The 20,278-nt window shown below is 38.8% G+C and overlaps 1 protein-coding gene across 9 annotated transcripts in view; it reads left to right on the top strand.

Annotated features, from left to right (window-relative positions):
* DST (dystonin) overlaps positions 1-20,278 on the top strand; it is a 414,275-nt gene that overhangs the window by 203,333 nt on the left and 190,664 nt on the right. For all 9 annotated transcript variants that reach the window (XM_084889121.1, XM_084889116.1, XM_084889120.1 and 6 more), the window contains one exon: positions 14,102-14,268. In XM_084889121.1, the coding sequence (XP_084745247.1) occupies positions 14,102-14,268 (167 nt within the window). The remainder of the gene's footprint in view (positions 1-14,101; positions 14,269-20,278) is intronic.

Here is a 20,278-nt window from a genome sequence, read left to right as displayed (position 1 = left end):
GTGGCTGATTGATGTTTCTCTCTCGTTGATGTTTCTGACTCTCTATCCCTTTCCCTTCCTCTCTATAAAAAAATCAATAAAATATATTTTAAAAAATTAAATGTTTCACCTTTCAAATGGTAGTGTTGCTCTACAGATCTTGAAAACAAAAGTCATTTGGTTTACAGTTGACTAACTCATTTCTTTCTCAATCATTCTATATTTTTTAATGAAAAGAATATATTTGTTTACTATTTCTAGTCACTTGGATTTCATAACCAGTTTGTGAAAATTTAGTTATAAAATAATTGCATAGATTTAGAGTCTCTGTGAGCATTATAATACCTCTATCTTTTCAGTTAAATGAAGGACATGCAAAAGTTTAAAATTCTTTGCTGTACAAGAAAAATAGTTATATCTATGGTTAATTTTTCTTGTTTATGAGTAAGAAATAAATGAGCATTTGCTAAAGGTAGCCATGACATTTGTGCCATCTTCATAGTGAAAAATATTTTGCAGAGCATTTTCACACATTCTTGAAACTTGGAGACACTAAAAATGTGTTGATTAAATTTGTTTCTGCCAGGATAGTTAAAACATATTGGAAGAGATTGTCTTTGGAAGCAAACATCTTGGCTTGAAAATTTTGCCTGTGTTGACAAAATCAATATGGACAGGGTCAAGTCCTGTGAATAAGTTTAAGTAACAATCTACACCCTGGTACACAGTTACCATCTCTCACTAGAGGGCAGCCCTGTACTGAACCCTGTAGGCATGTCATTTTAGTTTCTCAGTATCTTTGTAGGGATATTTTATATGAGAGGAAACTGAGGTCCAGAGATCACAGGGTCAGTAAGTGGTGGCGTTATGAATTGAACACTGGTCACTACCCTTCACAGCTGTGTGCCAGTCTTCCCAAGTTAAACTTCTACTCTTGAAATAATTGTTAAGAGACTCAAGAGGTAGCTGAAACCGGTTTGGCTCAATGGATAGAGCATTGGCCTGCAGACTGAAAGGTCCCAGGTTTGATTCCGGTCAGGGGCATGTATCTTGGTTGTGGGCACATCCCAGTAGGGGGTGTGCAGGAGGCAGCTGATCGATGTTTCTCTCTCATCGATGTTTCTAACTCTCTATCCCTCTCTCTTCCTCTCTGTAAAAGATCAATAAAATATATATTTTTTAAAAAAGAGACTCAAGAGGTAGAAGAACCTTGTGATCCACCTTTAACAACCTACTGTTTTCATTCACATTAATATCCAAACTCTCTCAAATAGTATAAACTCTGTTTTAATTTTAACAAAAATATATGGAGGGATTAAATTTCCTTTAATAGTGCTCTTGTGTCTTCCCCAGAACCAATATGGATTTTGTGTTTTGTAGGGAAGAGATGGTTCATCAATAGGTCAAGGTTTTTCTGGGATGTGGGATAGCAGAAGAATACAACTTAGAAGATCTTGAGTCAGAAGACTTAAATTTAGTCTTACTTTCCTTATCTGTAAAAAAAAAAAAAAGGGGGGGGTGGTTTCTTCATTTGAGGATTACATGAAGTAATATATTTGAAGAGGACTTAGTACACTGCAAGCACTTTATGCTTTTATCTTATTACTGTCTTCTGCTCTTGTAGAAAAGAGAAAACATCTTGTAACCATCCACTGAGTAGAAGAATTCTATAAGTTTTCAAAATTTTTAACAGAGCACTCTGTCTTTCCTTTGGACCAAAAGCATTCTGTATAAGTAGAGTAGGTTGCCACCTTTCACCCGTCCCCACCCTCCCCCCCAGCTTACTCACCCACTCACTATCTCTTTCTCTTCAGCAAATGTTTACTGAATATTATGTGTCAAACATTATATCCCTCTAATTCCATAATTAGCTTAAAATTTTGAAATTTGTCCACTAGTAGGAACAGAAATAGCCCCTGGGAGGAACCAAATTATTTTCTTTTTAAAAAAATATCTTTATTGTTGAGGGTATTATCGATGTTAACCCTCTTCCCCGCCCCCCACCATTGCCCTCCTCCACCCTGGGTCCCACTCCACCCCAGGCCTTCACTACCCTATTGTCTGTGTCCATAGATAATGCATATACTAGTAGGCATATAAGATCTTTGGTTAATCTCTTCCCCCCATTCCTTCCCCCTTCTCTCTGAGATTCCTCAGTCTGTTTCCATGCCTCTGGTTCTATTTTATTCATCTGCTTATTTTGTTCTTTAGACTCCTTGGTCATTTATTTTTATTTTGAATTCAATTATTGATAAATATGTATTTATTGCCATTTTATTGTTCATATTTATCTCCCCCCCACTTCTTCTTCTTAAATAAGATCCTTCAACATTTCATATAATATTGGTTTGGAGGTGATAAACTCCTTTAGCTTTCTCTTATCTGTGAAGCTCTTTATCTGACCTTCAATTCTAAATGATAGCTTTGCTGGGTAAAGTAATTTTGGTTGTAGATCCTTGCTTTTCATCAGTTTAAATATTTCTTGCCACTCCCTTCTGGCCTGCAAAGTTTAGCTAATATTGTTTACACCTTAATACAGATACATTTCAAAAGCATTATTGATAGCAGCTCTGATATGAGAGAGGAAGAAAACATAATGCCAAGGGCAAGGCCAGGTGATGCCTTTTTGTGGCATATGTGTAGATCTCTTTCTGTAGATTCTGAGCTTGGATCTAGGAGACCTAAGTTCATACCCCAGGCCTCCTACTAGTGTGCTATGATTCCCTGGACAAACCACATCACCTTTTTCAGTCTTAGCTTCTTCACCAGTGGGATGAGGGCGTTCACCAAATGGCTTTGAGTTTTTTGAGCTCCTTTGGTTCTTTAATCCTTCACTGTATCTATAGCCTGCTCTAAACTAATATCTTAGTTCCCTTAACTTCAGAGATACAGCCTTTGCCAATGTTACACATACATTATTTACTTACTTATTCAATTAAAAATTTGCAGTACTATTTGTTACAATTTTATAATACATCATCTTTGTATTACACCATGTGCTCACCACCCAAAGTCTAGTCACCTTTCATCACATATATCTGACCCACTTTACCTTCCCATTCTCTTTCCATCCCCCTTCCCTTCTGATAATCATCCTAGTGTTGTCCTTATCTATGAGGTTTTTTATAAAATGTATTTTTATTGATTTCAGAGAGGAACAGAGAGGGAGAGAGAAACATCAATGATGAGAGAGGATCATTGATCTGCTGCCTCCTGCATGCCCTACACTGTGGATTGAGCCCACAACTCAGGCATGTGCCCTCACCAGGAGTCAAACCATGACCTCCTGGTTCATAGGTTACTCAGCCACTGAGCCATGCCAGCCGGCTGTTTGTTTTGTTTGTTCTTTTGTTGCTTTCTGTTTTATATCCCACATATGAGTGAAGTCATATGGTTTTTGTCCTTTTCCACTTATGTCAGTGAAGTCATATGGTTTTTGTCCTTTTCCATTAGCATCATACTCAAACAGTAAACTTGATTTAAACTTTTAAATCTTTTTTTTTAATACATTTTAAGTATTTATTTTTTTAAATGAAAATTGTATTATTTGCCTTTCATGGAATAATGAAATACATACATTTTTTTTTTTAAAAGTGAATTATGTTTTAGGGAGTATCTGACTCAACTTTGGAAGTTGGCTGTTTCTGTGTCGTCAGTGCATACCAGAACCATGACAACATCTGTAAAAATAGGGTGTTTCTGTCGCCCAGTTGTCTGGTGGCATTGGCTTCACTCAAAGGACTTTCACATTTACAGCCTCAGCTGACCAACACAGTGAGGCTATTGCAATTCACTTAGCAGTAAGTGGGTCACCTAGCAATAAGCTGTGAATGGAATCAGAAAGTGCTATGAGATGGGACATGTTGGCTGGTTTTCTTTCATCGAAAATACATTTGGAGGTTCTGTACTGTCTCAAATTTATAAAAATAGTTTTAGATAAATGATGCAGATGAAGCTTAGGTTCACTACTTGATATTGGGTTCTCACTGAGTAGTCTCTGAGCGTGTGCTCTCCGCTGGGCACCTTTGTGTAGTGGTCAGCGTGTTCTTTTATTATTGGAAAGTGAGGTTAATTAGAAACCTTTATTTTTCCAAGATGACAGGGTTCAAACCACAGGTTAAAATACATCATACCACATGAAAACATGAAATGTGTTTCTCATCTCCCTCTCTCTATATCTCCCCCCTCTGAGTTAACAGATAGTTATTGAGCACCCAGTCCATGCCATGTTAGGCAGAGTATGGGGAGAATGTTCAAAGGGGGGTTCTAACGAGATCAGAAGACTCTAGGAGAGAGGGAACATGTGGTTCACAAGGTTTGAAGTTTATATGATTTAGTCATCGAACAGAAAGAGAATGTCTTGAGTCTGCGGAGATCAGCCGAGACTGAACTCAATTACTGTGGCTGTAGAGTAAACCGGAACTGGGAAGTGAGAGCAGAGCAAGACTTGGTGCAATGATAGGAGATTACTACTAATCCAGGCACTGGGGCTTAGTTCCAGAGGATCTCAGATACTCTCTGTAGCCCAGATGTCATTCTAGGTCTATCATGACTGTGTCTTTATCAGTTTCATTGTAAAAGATGACAATTCCCCGTTTCCTACCCAGAGCCTCGCCCACAATAACCTCTACCATATCCTTTTAGTTCAATTATTAGGGTTTTAATTATTGGACATTTTCTGGGCTCTCTCCTAAGAGGGAGAAGGGAAATATATATGTATATAGTTACATCCCAGTGTTGTGTGTAATGGTATTGTGAGAAAAAGAGAGGTGGATATATGAAAGAGTTAGAGGGTGTATTTGTTGGTGCTGGCATTGCTTTTTTTTAGGCTGAGGTAAGTTTTCAGTGTTTTGTTTTTAAATTTTAATTTTGGACCCTGCTTATCTGGAGTGAAATATTAAAACAGAAATGGAGATTTCTTTGTTCTCAAGGCCCAGAATTCTGAACTATAAAAATGACTTTATATAATTGGGCACCTGGATTCTTTTGCTATGCTCTGAAGGGCTCAATATAATTTCTCTAAAATATAGCCACCAGCCACATTTCCAGTTTAATGGGTTGAGGACCTCTTATCCAAATGGTTAGATTTTCTGAGCATTTATTTCATTACCAGTGGGAACAATATTCTTGGAAATGCATTTGGAGAACCTGCTTCCTAACATGACCAGACAGCTTTTGAGAATGCCTACTGTTGTGTATTTTTATAGCCCAAAACTGTTTTCTGTAAACAGCTTGTGGCAGGGCTCTGGAAAATATTTGCCCTTGACATAAAATCCTTGAAGATCCTTCTTTCTAATTTAGGCTTGGACTATCTAGGAAGATAAATGCATTTAAGTAGAGAGTTGGCAAAATACAAGTTACCCTTTCTTGTTGTAGCCATGTATTGGCACCATCCCATTCTGGGTTCTGCTATCTGGGGAGGAAAAACATTCTCCCTGTAATTCAAGTGAAATAAAGGTTTGGTCTATTCATGCATGGGCATACTAGTATATATAGCAAAAAAGTATATGAAGATTAGGTGTCTTTCTGTTACAGTACTTTGCTTTAACCAATTCAGTACCATTTTCATGTGGGACTTGAATTTATTGTATCTGATAAAAATAAATAATAAAATATTATTTTAGCAGAATCTGTGATAATTTCTCAAATTTCACATTTAAAGCAAATAAGTCAGGGGGAAAAATTCAGAGAATTTTCTTATTTAGTTAAAAATGTAAAGATTCTAAGGCAAAAATAATTATTTTGATTATATGTAAGCTGCTGAGATGCAGATTAAAATATGATAGTTAAAAATGAACCTCATATTCCCAACAGTGAGACTCAGTTCTAGAAGAAGGCAGAAGCTTTGCTGAGCCCAGAATCACGTTAGGCCTATCATAATTGGGGCTTAAAAGATGCTTTTGGAATGGAAATTGCATTCACTTGGTTCACAAGGTATAAGGTTTTCTATGATAGATCTTTATAGCTTAAGGTGTGAGGCAAGCGTAGAGAGGACATAGAGCTGACTTGACAGGGACTGAGGTTTGGCTGGGTGGTTGCAGGGTAAGGGAAAGGTATGAGGGAGTTGAGGATATTGATTGGCGTGTCGGATCATGTAGTGCAGACCAGGTAGAGAAGGAGGTTAAGATAAAAGAAGGCTCATACAAAATTGAAAAAGGCAAAGACTCTGAGATGTTGGCAAAGCTAGATAATTGGTTTAACTAGAGTTAGGGAATGAAAATGCTAGGAAAAAAATGGAAAATTGCTCTGAGAAATTAAATACCTGAGGTGGACTTGTTCTGGTTCAAGGTGGTGAGATCCAGGATGTGGTACGTGAACAGCTAAAGTAGAGAGGAGAACAAGAATGTATGGGGATGATGGAAAAAGGCACAAACTCAGCCAGGTGCCAAACCTTTGGGATGTGGCAACCATTCCTAAGGAGAGGAAGAAGGTGCTAGTGCAAGAGTGGCCTGCAGTGTAAAAACGAGGGCATCATATGCGTGGCTAATGGCAACTCTTGGCTTTGCATCACTAGGGACTTAGAACACAGTCGATCTGCTTGTGGCGCCTGAGACTTGAGTTAATACAGTGGCAGAGACCTGTAGGTTAGTAAAAAGGCAGACACAGTGTAAGGTATTGAAGGTGTAAGAGACTTTGTGTTCCATGGAATAATATTTCTGGGAAGTTTAGGAATGGTGGCCAGCTGGGTCAGGAGAGTTGAAGCTGGGTCAGGAGAGGTGTCACAAGGGCATGAGAGGCTCAGTTACAGGAAGAACTTGAATTTGGGTGGTAGTCAACAGTGACCTGGATGTGAGGCATGAGGGCTTCAGGTTTCCAAAAGGAACTCTGGGATAAAGTATTTTGTTTGTTTTTGATGCTAGCTGACAGATTGCTGGTGAGAAGCTTTAAGCAGCAAATACTATAAATAAAATTGTGGTGGGAGAAGCTAACATTTATAGTTTTCTACATTCCAAACAATGTGTTAACACTTAATGTGGGTTATTTTATCCAATCTTTAGAACTACTCAAGGAGTAGAAGTTATATGTCATCATTTGAATTTTTAAAACGAGGACATGGATTTTAGAGAGAATATGTGAATAGCTCTGGGGGAAAGAAAGAAGTAAAACTGTCACTATTTGTAGAGGACAGGATACTATATAGAGACAACTGTAAAGATTCCATAAAAGAAAAAAAGAACGACTAGAACTGATAAATGATACATATAATAGTAAGATACAAAATAAATATTCAGAAATTGTTGGCATTTTTGTACACCAATGATGAACTATCTGAAAGAGAAACTAAGAATACAATCCATTTATAATTGCATAAAAAAATTCCTAGGAATAAATTTATCCAAGGAGGCAAAATACCTGTAACTTGGAAAATTATAAGACATTGAAGAAAGAAATGGAAGATACAAATAAATGGAGGCATATACCATGCTCATGGATAGGAAGAATTAATATAGTTAAAATGTCCATACTCTCCAAAGCAATCTATAGATTCAGTATAATTCCTATCAAAATACCAATGGTGTTTTTCACAGAACTAGAGCAAATAATCCAAAAATGAATCTGGAACCACAAAAGATCCTGTATAGCCACAGAAATCTCGAGAAAGAAGAACAAAGAAAAGATATCATATTTCCTGATATAAAACTATACTATAAGGCTATAGAATTAAAACAGCATGTTACTAGCATAAAAAATAAACACATAGATTAATGGAACAGAATAGAGATCCCTCAGAAATAAACCCACATCTATATGGCCAATTAATGTATGGCAAAGGAGGCGAGAACATACAGTGGGATAAAGACAGTTTATCCAATAAGTTTTATTGGAAAAATTGGACAGATACATGCAAATAAATGAAACTAGACTACCTTCTTACACCATATGCTAGAATAAACTCAAAATGGATAAAGTCTTAAATGTAAAACTCAAACCCCAAACTCCTAGAAGAAAATATAGGCAGTAAAAACTCTAACATTTTGCCTAAACCGGTTTGGCTCAGTGGATAGAGCGTTGGCTTGCGGACTGAAAGGTCCCAGGTTCGATTCCGATCAAGGGCATGTACCTTGGTTGCCGGCACATCCCCAGCAGGGGGTGTGCAGGAGGCAGCTGATTGATGATTCTCTTTCATCGATGTTTCTAACTCTCCCTTTCTCTTTCTCTCTGTAAAAAATCAATAAAATATATTAAAAGAAAAAACAAAACAAAAAACAACAAAACCCTCTACCATTTTTCTTAGCAATATTTTTTTCTGCTACCCGTATTTTCCGGCGTATAAGATGACTTTTGAAACAAAAAAAAGTCAACCGAAAATCGGGGGCAAAAGACCAAAATTGCACAAAAATTGCCTGCAGATCTTGATGGCAAAGTAAGTCTTTTCTTTGAAGTGGGGGGTAGTCTTATACAGCGAATATAGGCCTAAACCTATGTTTTAACTGTAAAATTGGGGTCGTCTTATACGCCGGAAAATAGGGTACATTTTCTTGGGCAAGGAAAACAAAAGAAAACATAAGGAAATGGGGCTATATCAAATTAAAAAGGTATTGCACAGCAAAGGAAACCATTAACAAGACAGAAAGATGACCTACTGAATGGGGGAAGATACTTGCCAATGATACATCTCACAAAAGGAGTTAATGTTAAAAATTTATAAAGAACTCATACAACTCAACATAAAAGCACACACAAATAAACCCAATTAAATAGTGGGCAGAAGACCTGAATAGATACTTCTTTCAAAGATGACATGCAGGTGACCAATCTATGTATAAATATAAACCTAATATGCATATAGACCGATAGCGGAACAACTGAACAACAGTCACTATGATGTGCGCTGACCACCACAGGGCGAGTTTGGAACATGGTGGGCATCGGCCTCGGTGGGATGGTGGAGCAGGTGAGCCGGGGCACCAGACCAAGGCCAGGTGCTGGTCGCTATCATTGGGGCGAGCCTCTGGTGGTTACTGGAAATTCTTTACTCCCACATGCCAAGCTCCCATGTGTCAAGGTCCCACTGGACTCTTGCACCTGCTGCCAGCATCAGTCCCGCTTGCATCCCCTGCCGGTGCCAGGCCCGATCGCCTGGCATCATCAGTGGGTGCAAGTGGCAGCTGCCAGCCTTGATCACCCCTGAGGGCCTCTCCACCTCCCCCTGCTCCCAAGGAGCCATCGGGGCCAGCAGCCACTTCTTGCACCCGCCGCTGGCACCTGCCCGAATTGCTCTGCACCGTCAGCAGGTGAGAGCGGGGCCTGGCGTGGGAGCAGCAGCAGCAGGAGCGGGGCTGCCACAGATGGAGCAGGTGGGACCGAGGGCCACTGCAGGAGGGGCCAGGCAGGGGTGCTGAGAATGGACTGGGACCCACCCCTGTGCCCACGGCAGCCTCATGGCCCACAGTTTCTTTCAAGGTGCACTGGGCCCTTAGCAGACATCTGAAAAGATGCTCAATGTCAGTAATCATCAGAGAAATGCAAATTAAAACCATAGTGAGATATCACCTCGTACCTGTCAGAATGGCTGTCATCTATAAATCAACAAACAACTATTGACTAGGATGTGGAGAAAAGGGAACCCTCAGCCACTGTTGGTGGGAATGTAGATTGTGCAGTCACTGTGGAAAGAACTATGGAGATACCTCAAAAAATTAAAAAAGACTCAGCGATTCCACTTCAGCTATATTTCCAAAAAAACCCAAAACACTAATTTGAAAGAATATATGCACATCTGTGTTCATTGCAGAGTTATTTACAATAGCCAAGATATGGAAGCAACTCAAGTGCCCATCAATAGATGAGTGGATGAAGAAGATGTGACACACATAGACAGTGGAGTATTACTTGGCCATAAAAAGAATGAAATCTTACCATTTGTGACAGTATGGGTAGACCTAGAGGCTATTATTTCCTAAGTGAAATCACTCAGACAGAGAAAGACAAATACCATGTGGTTTCACTTACACCTGGAATCTAATGATCAAAATAAACGAACAAGCAAAATAGAAACAGACTCATAGATACATAGAACAGATTGATGGCTGGCAGAGGAGATGGGATTTGGGGGCTTGGTGGAAAGGTAAAGGGATGAAGAAGTTACAAATTGGTAGTTAGAAATAGTCACGGGGATGTAAAGTATTGCATAAGGATTATTGGGTGGACCACTTTGTCAAGTATTTGACTGTCTAACTGCTATGCTGTATACCTGAAAGGAATACAGAGTAATACTGAATGTCAACTGTAATTGAAAAATAAAATTGAAAAAATAACTGTTGGCGAATGGGATGTGAACCCAGGCATCATGAATTGAAACCCTCTCTCGTCATCACTGGATTGCCTCCAGGACTTGACGGAAGGAGTCTTGATTACTTCCTAGAACCCAACCTGACCTGCTATTGCTGGAGGATGCAGGCTGTCTTGCTAATTTTATACCAAGGGTCATGGATAACAAGAGCAGATTTATAGTCATTAGCATTTATTTTTCTTTTTGGCTGCATGGTGTCACAAACAGTTTGATAGAGTCAATAGTTAGTGGCTAATGGTACAGTATATTTGTTGTTTTTTTTTGGGGGGGGTTTGAAGGGGAGAATGGAGGGATTGAACAAAAAAGAAAAAAGAGAGAAAAAACTCATGGACAGGCATAACAGTGTGGTGACATTGGGGGAGAGGGAATGTGGAGGAGGGTATCGGTGCAAATGGAGATGGAAGAAGGCTTGCCCTGGACGTAGTGAACACACAATACAGTATACAGATACGTGTTGTAGAATTGTGCACCTGAAACGTGTATAATTTCATTAACCAGTGTTATCCCCATCCTATATAATAAAGAGGTAGTATGCAAATTGACCATCACTCCAACACAAAAGATGGCCGCCCCCAAGTGGACACAAGATGGCCGCCACAAGATGGCCAGCAGGGGAGGGCAGTTGGGAGGGACCAGGCCTGCAAGGGAGGGCAGTTGGGGGAAACCAGGCCAGCAGGGGAGGGCAGTTAGGGGCAGGTAGGGGAACAGTTAGGCATCTATCAGGCTGGCAGGAGAGTGGTTATGGGGTGATCAGGCTGGCAGGCAGAAACAGTTAGGAGCAATTAGGCAGGGAGGCAGGCGAGCTGGCAGCAGTCCTGGATTGTGAGAGGAATCCCAGATTGGAGAGGGTGCAGGCTGGGCTGAAGGACACAACCCCAACCCCCTCCCATTCACGAATTGTGTGCACTGGGCCTCTAGAACATTCAATAAAAGGGGGGGAAAATACCTTACATCTCCACGTGGAGATTATCTTCAGCTAATTGGAAATATTAATAGGCATTTTTAAAGTATAGCCTTTTAAATAGTGTATGCATGTGTAACACTAAATTTGTGTGTGTGTGTGTGTGTGTGTAACAATCTGAAATCCATCTATTGGAAACTTATTTAATGAGAGTATGTGATTTTCCCTTGGTTTGTATTCAGACTATTTTCAGAGTTCTAAACGTTTCCTCCTTTGATACCGTTCCTTGGGTAAAATACTGTTTAGTGCTTTAAACTATTAAACTTAAATTGGTACCTTGCAGTTGAAATTTACCGACTTGGACTTCCCTTGTTACTAGGTAATTACTTTTGTGACTGAACTGGCATGGAATGTTCCTGACCCAGGAGGAAGTACCCTCCCCCTTCCCAGCTATCTGCTTTGTCTTTATATAGCTGTAAATACCACCCAGGTAGCTCCTGCAAGGCAAGGTTCCCCCAGGCAGTTGATTTCATAACTTGTGAAGGTTAGGAGGGACTTGTGGAATTTTACCAAGAGCCTCAGCTTTTTCATTTGCAGTTTCGGAGGTTAGTTTCTCTGAGCCCTCCTGCTGAGAGATTTTGATTATTTTGATGCAGCAAACTTAAGAGCTTTGTCTTTTACTCCTCTTTTACACAGAGAGAATTGGGGGAACAACAGAGCCACGTTTGTGCTTCTCCCTTTGTCAAAAAGACCAATAACCAAAACAGTAAAATAGGTGACATGTCGAGCCTGCACTTACTTCACGCCAGGCATTCCACTGTGCTCACTTGATAAATTCTCACAACATACTGTCATAATTATTGCCATCATTCTTTCACAAGTGAGGGAACGGTGAAAGCAGCTAAGTCATTTGAACGTGTAAGTGGTGGAGATGGGATTTAAACTTACACAATGTGCTTGCAAAGTTCCCAGCATAATTTTAATCTAGAATATCAGTTGGATGTTGGGAAGAAAAATATCGGTAATTTTTTTAGCTCTTTTTGTCCACGTTAGAAAAAAAGACAGAGCCTTGGTGATGTGGCTCTGTTGGTTAGAGCATCATCCTATGCACCAGAAAGTCATGGGTTTGATTCCTGGACAGAGCACTTGCCTAGGTTGTGGGTTTGATCCCTGGTTGAGGTGTTTCTCTGTCTCTGTTTCTCTCTCTAACCCACCCCTCTCTTTCTCTCTCTCTTCTCCTTCCTCCTTCTTTAGAAAATAAATTAGAACAAAAGGAAAGACATTCCTACTATAAATTCTATATAGTGTGTTCACGATATATAGCTCTTTCCCATGCTACTGATGTTAACACAGACCCCTAGGAAAGATGATTAAAATCCTGCCACTTGTCCAGGAGCACGTGTCTGGCTGCGTGCTGGAGAAAGACTGAGGGTAGCTGTCCTCTCGAGTCCTGGCGGTAGGGGCTGCCAGGCCTACTGTGGCCTTCGACTGCTGCAGCTTACTTGCCCCAGGTCCCTGGGTTGGCCACGCCTCTGGCTCTTGTGGCATCTGGGAGAAATAAAGGGCTTCCTGTTGGAGCTTGGCATTGCCACGGTGACTAAAGGCTTTCAAATTCTCTGCTTTCAGTTGCTCCATTCTGCCTGTTTTGACCTCTAACTTCTGTGTTGTATTTCTAATCTCCTAGTAACACTTTACACTGAAAAAAATCTTAAATGTTATCTGCTTCTGCCTCCTACTTCCTCATTTATCGATGAAGAAGTTGACTCACACACATGATATGAATTATTCAAAGCAGTGAGACTAGTGGCCAGGATAGAAGCCAATCTTGTGACTCCAGTGATTTATTTATTTTTTATTACTAAGTGACTTGTTACTACGTGACTTGTATCTCCCTATGTCTTGCTTCCAATCTCTCTCTCTCTCTCTCTCTCTCTCTCTCTCTCTCTCTCTCTCTCTCTCTTTTAAAATATATTTTATTGATGCTGCCTCCTGCACACCCCTCACTGGGGATGTGCCCACAACCAAGGTACATGCCCTTGACCGGAATCGAACCTGGGACCTTTTAGTCTGCAGGCCAACGCTCTACCCACTGAGCCAAACCGGTTTTGGCTGCTTCCAATCTCTTATTTGCTTGTCCTGACCCTGGCTTGCTGTCTTCCTGATCCCTTAGCTTTGTGTCCTGCACTGGATGAGGGAACAGTTGTTTGTTGATGTTAATCCCAGCTTTGAAATTACTGGGTGACCACGGCTCAAGTCTCTTGGTGCCTTAATATCATTATCAGCAGATAAAGGAGGAACCTTACCAAAGAGCTCCTTAAGAGAATGTAAATCACTTGAGCTGGTCACCTGGTTTCTATTATTTAATGGAAGAGAATTTTAGAAAATTTAATGAAAGCAAAAAAGTATAGGGAAAGCAATCAGGTGTTAAAGGTGTCATGTTGAGTAGGCTGAGCAAGGACTCATAAGAAAAGTAGAGAACCTTTAGGCCAAGTTGTTATGTAATATAGTTCATTGGAGAGGGTCCTGTCTTGCCATCTTTGCACAATACCTGTTGGATCTTTGTGCTGCAGGTGGTAATGTAGATTATTTGTATGTTTTACTTTTGATCCACTTAAATGTGGAAAAACATTTGCTTGAGTTGTTTGAACAGATCTGATTAATCAAGAGGAATGTAGATTTATTTTTAATGTTGTGACATTTGCATATTACATAAAAATTAGATGCTTAGATTTAATCCAACTTTTTCAATCTATTAACTTCTTTGAAACTCAGTTTCCCTAGATACAAATGGGGGAAATAGACCTAGCTTACAAGTGAGGGTTATGAGGATTAAGTAAAGTAGCACTAGCACACTGCTTGGTACATAGTAGGTCCTTTGAGTTAGCTTCCTTCCTCCCTAATGATTGAACACTTCCCTTTTTGTTTAGATATCTGATATCCATGTTACTGGAGAGTCAGAGGATATGTCTGCGAAAGAGAGGTTGCTGCTCTGGACACAGCAGGCAACGGAGGGTTATGCTGGCGTACGTTGCGAAAATTTCACCACCTGCTGGAGAGATGGAAAACTGTTCAATGCCATCATTCATAAATACAGGTATGGAATCTGTGGGACTTTTTTTTTCCTTAGAGAAATATGAGCTTCTTTCATTTCCACATTTTAAAATAACATTTTATTATTATCGAAGCAATATAGGTGCGTGGCAGAAAATTAGAAAATACAAACGAGTAAAAGTAAAAATTTCACATTTCCACCACTCAGAGATCTCCCCTCTAAGCGTGGTGTGCACACACAGCTGTAATATGTCTGGATTGTGCCAGTAATGTAGCAGATAGTAAGCTCTGATATGTAGAATTTACACGTAGGTGACCAAGTTTGTGTATATAGAGAACTGATGAGTAGTAAGGTAAGGGTTTAGTTCAGACTTAGAGCTCACAAATTTCCCAATTATAGTCTCCCAGTCTGGTTACTCTAGTGAGTAGCTTGGTTTAACAGTGGCCAATTTTGGGGTGGTAAACATGTTTTTGGTGAGAATTAGTAACAACTAAGTCCAAGTTAACATTTACCTAGCACTTACTAAGTCCCAGGCTCTATCAAAAGCAGTTTATATGTATTAATTCATTTAATCCTCACCATAGCCCTAAGGGAATGTTGTAACCCCCAGTTAACAGAAAGAAAGTGAGATACAGAGTAAATCCTTGTTAAAACCACACAGCCAGAAACTTGGGTTTCAGACCCAGGCTGTCTGGCTCTTGAGTCCATGCTTACTTTATATAATAAAACCCTAATATGCAAATTGATTGACTGGTGGAACAACAGGTCGCTATGACAGGCAGTGACCACCAGGGGCAAGATGCTCAATGCAGAAGCTGGTTCATGGCTGGCAAGCGCAGTGGTGGTGGCTGGAGCCTCTCCAGTCTCCATGGCAGTGCTGAGGACCCCTAGGGGATGTCTGCCTGCCGGCTTAGGCCTGCTTGGACATCTCCAGAGAGGTCCCGGACTGTGAGAGGGTGCAGGCTGGGCTAAAGTGACACCCCTACCCCCAGTGCATGAATGTCATGCACTGGGTCTTTAGTTACCTTATATGACGTTAAATCCCTAGAAAACTATTGATTCAAAACTACATATTTCTTGTCTCAGTTATTTTTCTTAGTTTTTCAAGGTTATATCCTGTTGTTGAAGAACTGAATATCTTCCTAAGTAGAATAAGCCAAAGCTATGTCTCATGAAACTGATAAACATTTGATTACAATAAAAATAATAATTACATAGAACAGTTAATGTTTAGGTAACTTTCTATGGGTTAGGTATTCTATAAGTGCTATCCATATGTTATCTCATCCAAATCTTCTAACAGGGACTGTTATTTTCCCACTTTTACAGATGAGGGACTCAACAAGGCCACACTGCTAAAAAGTTACAGAGCTAAGATTCTAACCCTGGTCTGTTTGACTTGAAGTCCTATTCTCTGCCTCTCCTCCCTTTTCCCTTTCTTCCTTTTTTCACTCCCTTTCCTTTTTTCCCCTTTTTTTCTGTTGGAAATTTTAATACCTGAATCTCCTATATATCCACACCCAAGAGCCCCCTTTAAACACTACAATAGTCTCCTTCCTTTCTGGAACAGCATTTCAATCGAGGGAGGTAGAGGTTGCTGAATTAAAAGGAAAAGCCAGGCCCAACTTGCCTACACTCGCCCCAAATCAGATGCCAAATCTCCTTGAGTCACAGTGACAAGAGGGTTGAGTGGTTTCAGATACCGTGATTATCACACTGCACTTCCCATGTGACTTAAAATGTGAGGCCATTCGAGGCCTGCGTAGCTGGGCACATTCTATACCTGGGATGATAAGATCTGGGTTTTTGAATAAAAATATTTGGATTGCTACACTTAAAGGATTTATGTCGTGATGCATTTTTGAAGGTGTGCTCTGTCCTCTTCTTTGAAGCCTTTGAGGTAGAAGTGTCACATTTAGAAGCTAAATACCCTAAAATAATTGACTTTTTAAAAACAGTGGTCTCCAGGCATTGTCTCTACAATCCTTATGAAGGATTGCAAGTACAAACTGGTATAGGCACACTGTGCATTTTTCTCCTAAGCAAGTCAATGTATATGTCCAAGATCCTAAAGTTTCCTAGGCAAGTTTAATGGTATAGAGCTTATATTGCTTAAGGAGAAAAATGACTGTTGTTTATTTTGAACTTTTATTTTGGCAGTGTGATCATTTTAGAAAATTGTTTAACTTTGATTTCCTAATTTGTTTTGTTTTCCTTTCTTAGAATTATTGATTAAAACACTGAATATCAGGTCTAACAGCTTACAAGAGTTTTTTGTTGCTAAAGTTTAGTTTAGTTACTCTGTGGTTGTGCTTTTTTTTTCACTACAAAAAACTTTTTATCTGGAGAACTGTATTTTAATTAAAGTCCTTGGGCCTTACTTTTTAGTTGAAAAACAATTGCGTAATTTTCTTCTGGCATGTATAAGAATTAAGTGGATGTGGTTGAACTGCACAGTTTTCACTGTTGAATGATTGAATGTCTTTATTTATTCTATGACAAAAGAGATATAGTTATAAAGAATTGAAAAATCACTATAAGTAGATATTTGGATATTAGATAATAATATTCACATGTAGAGAATAGTGCATTATTTAACAGTTGCTTTTAATTGATAATTATTCCCATAAGTTTTGTGATATATATGTATTTGCTATAGAAACATTATCCACTTATTGGACTTTTTGGGTATTGTTTTTATATAAAAAGTTTTATGATTAATATGAATTTTATTTGACTTCCGGTTCATGGCTTTTGTTTCTACTCAATCATCAAGTCTAACTACATGGAATACTTTGTTGAGAAGGATCTTAAAAGGGAGTGAGGGCTTAGCAGGAGAGAACCTCATGATTGCTGCATTGGATAGAAAGGGGTTTAATGCCTCCTACAGCAAGTCTGTGTGCCCTAGATAGAATATGAAAGATTTCTCTGGAGATTAGAAGAAAAATAGATAACATTTGTTATTTAAAAGCAAAATGGTATTATTTATAATTAGTGTTTTAGTAAGATTTCTGTCTAAGAGGTTCTAAAGATTTAGAAATATTGATCTGAAATGGAAACAGAGTAATATCTTTCAGATTTCATATTAATGTACATATTGTCAAAAGTTATTAATCACATACATTAATTTGGATTTTCTAGCATATTTTTATTGCTCTCACCTAGAATATGACTTTTCAAAGTAGAAAGAATGTCAATCCCAGTGAGTAGTACTTTTATAATATAGTTATTCTAAAGCATTTCATAGAAAAATTAACTTTGTAATATTTCTGTTTTTTGAAAGAACAATTATGTGAAATAAAAGTGAGAAGAAACTTATATGATGCAACTAATTTATAGATGCTATGCAATAGAAATGACTCATGAAGGTAAAAAGAAAGTAACTGTTACATAGTAGGTACCCCAGAAGTATGTGCAGAATATTGACCACATACTATCAATAGTTTCTGACTAGCTGAGCTGTATTTTTTTTATGTGGTATCTTTTAAAATGATCGCAGTCCTGCCTGTGAAATAGATGGCACTATTTCCATGTCATCCATTTATTAAATTATCAAGTTATTTAATCAGAGGCTCCTAAGGTAAATAACATGCTTAATATCACTTACCTTTTTTATTTATTCACTGGAAGAAATTTTTGCAAATTATATCAGAGGTAAAATCCTAATACAAAGTGCTTTTGCAAATCAGTAAAATGACCAAGAAACCAATAAGAAATGTAAAAAGGATAGGATCAGGCAGTTCACAGAAAAGGAAAATTGTTACAAGGGAACACTTAACATAGTACATAAGAGCAAAATCACAACTGAATGGTTCTGTAGTTTTAGTATGTCACACTGTCCTAAAGAGCATGAAGAGATTGGATTACAAGGTGATAAACTAATATGGTTTAGTTGAAAACATTACAAGAGATGGTTGTGTAGATTCTATTTAAAAAGGTCATTGATAATTAGGGAAAAAGGAGACATTAGTAAAACTTTAGACAAAAAATTATAAAATAAAAATAAAATTAAAAGGTCATTCATATGTACATTATGTTGTTCTATTAGTTGTCTTAGGAAATTCTGTACCTGATTTCTTCTAGGAATTTTTTTTTATGTTTAGTTTTCAACAGAAGGGGTTAAAATAATAAAAATACCATATATCTGTACAAACAAGTTTCTCTTGTTTGTATAGTTTAAATTTTTTTTCAACAATGTTGGAACATGTTAATTTCCCCCCCCCCCACTAAAATCCACACTAGTAAGAGATCTTAGGTAAATAAGCCTCACTATTGCCCCTGGCCTTGATTTTCATTCAGAAGAATAACAAGGAAGACTGGATTTGATGGGCTTATATCAAAAGGATGTCACAAAAGCATTTGATAAGTAGCTTAAAAGCAAGAGAGGATGAAGTAGAATTAACTGAGAATCAATAGCCAAGGGGTTTAGGAGTATTCCCTAAACACTTCCGTGTTTCCCCGAAAATAAGACATCCTCCGAAAATAAGACCTACTTACAGGTTTCCTTCTGAGTGAAATATAAGGTATCCCCCCAAAAATAAGGTCCCCCCTAGGCTAAACATGAGAGATTTGGTCCACTGATTCTGAAAGAAATTGAGTCACAAGAAATTCACCAGGAAATTCAGGGAATTGGATTGTTATGATGATGTTCCAGAAGACGATGACAAGATTGTCATTGAATAAATGAGTAAATTCTTGATACTGTAGGATTCACAGTTTGTCTGGTTTGTATTGACAACCTCCGTACTACCGTATCGTATACAGGTAATAAATTTCCTTTATTTTCATTTAACAATAAATGTGTACCGTATTCTTCTTCATGGAAAAATAAGACATCCCCTGAAAATAAGACCTAGTGCATCTTTGGGAGCAAAAATTAATATAAGACACTCTCTTATTTTCGGGCAAACAGGGTTTATGAGTTAGATTAATGAGTTACCAAGGTTAGAGAGAGAGAGAGAGAGAGAGAGAAAATAAAATTCCACTGTAGTTCACATTCTTCAGAGGTAGGTATTACAAGCAGAGGGTTCAACAGATAGTTCTGTGCTCTTGTGTTTAATTGTGCTCTGGCATCAGGACAAATGGACCTTTTTTTTTTTTCTTTTTTCTTTTTTCTTTTTTCTTTTTTCTTTTTTCTTTTCTGAGACAAGTAAAGCTCTGTCTTCAAGCTTGACGTTCAGCTCCTGACTTGTCTTACTTTATCAGTCTCTCAAAGTGGGTATCATTGATGAAAGCCAAGTTCCGCCACAGCAGCACCCAGCATCTCTCAGTGTGAAAACATGTTTGCCTGAGCAGGCATGGACATGAATGTGGCCCACAGGCCAGAAGGGGTAGTACAAAGTGTGCAGTAGGGCCCGGTGAACCTAAGGTGGCGATATGGAAAGATCTAAGTGTGTCAAGACTAAAATGCCTGAGGATGCGAGGGGGGTGAGGGGGGGGGGTGTTTTGAAGAGAGATTATTTCTGTTTACTAGTTTCTGCTTGTCCTATTCTTGTTTTTAATTATCCCATTCATTTAATTAATTCTCCTCTTAAGAGCTCTGGCATTCTTTCCATAGCATGTTTTTCAATATATTACCCAAGGAAGACTCCACGTTTTTGAAATAGGTTGTGTTCAGGAACATGCCATTTGGATATTTTCTAATTCGGCAGCTAGGGAGTTTTCACTTGTCTGAGTGTGTAGTTGGGAAGGTAGCAATTATTTTGTTCATTGTTTGCCTTTTGAATTAGAATTTAATAGGACCATCATATTTCATTATTTTAAGTGTTTAAAGGTGCTGTAACTGGGAAGGTGAGACTATAAGGCTGTGGTCAGAACCTTGTTTAATAGTCTGACCCGGAGGCCTGTGATTCAGCCACATGCTTGGAGTCAGCCACACCTTGCAAGCTAAACTGGAGTGGACTGTTTTCACAGCGGGAGTAGGCCCCTTTAGGGTATGAAATGTTCCCATAGGAAGTTGGACTCTTGTTGACTAGAGGATTCTTATCCCTCAGTCAGGTCTGCCCTCAGGCTGCAGAACCCAGAGGGTGTGTGTGTGTGTGTGTGTGTGTAT

Source organism: Pipistrellus hanaki (assembly GCF_964339955.1).
Source record: "Pipistrellus hanaki genome assembly, chromosome: 7".
Classification (NCBI taxonomy): Eukaryota; Metazoa; Chordata; class Mammalia; order Chiroptera; family Vespertilionidae; genus Pipistrellus; species Pipistrellus hanaki.
This window is presented reverse-complemented; position numbering and strand designations above follow the sequence as displayed.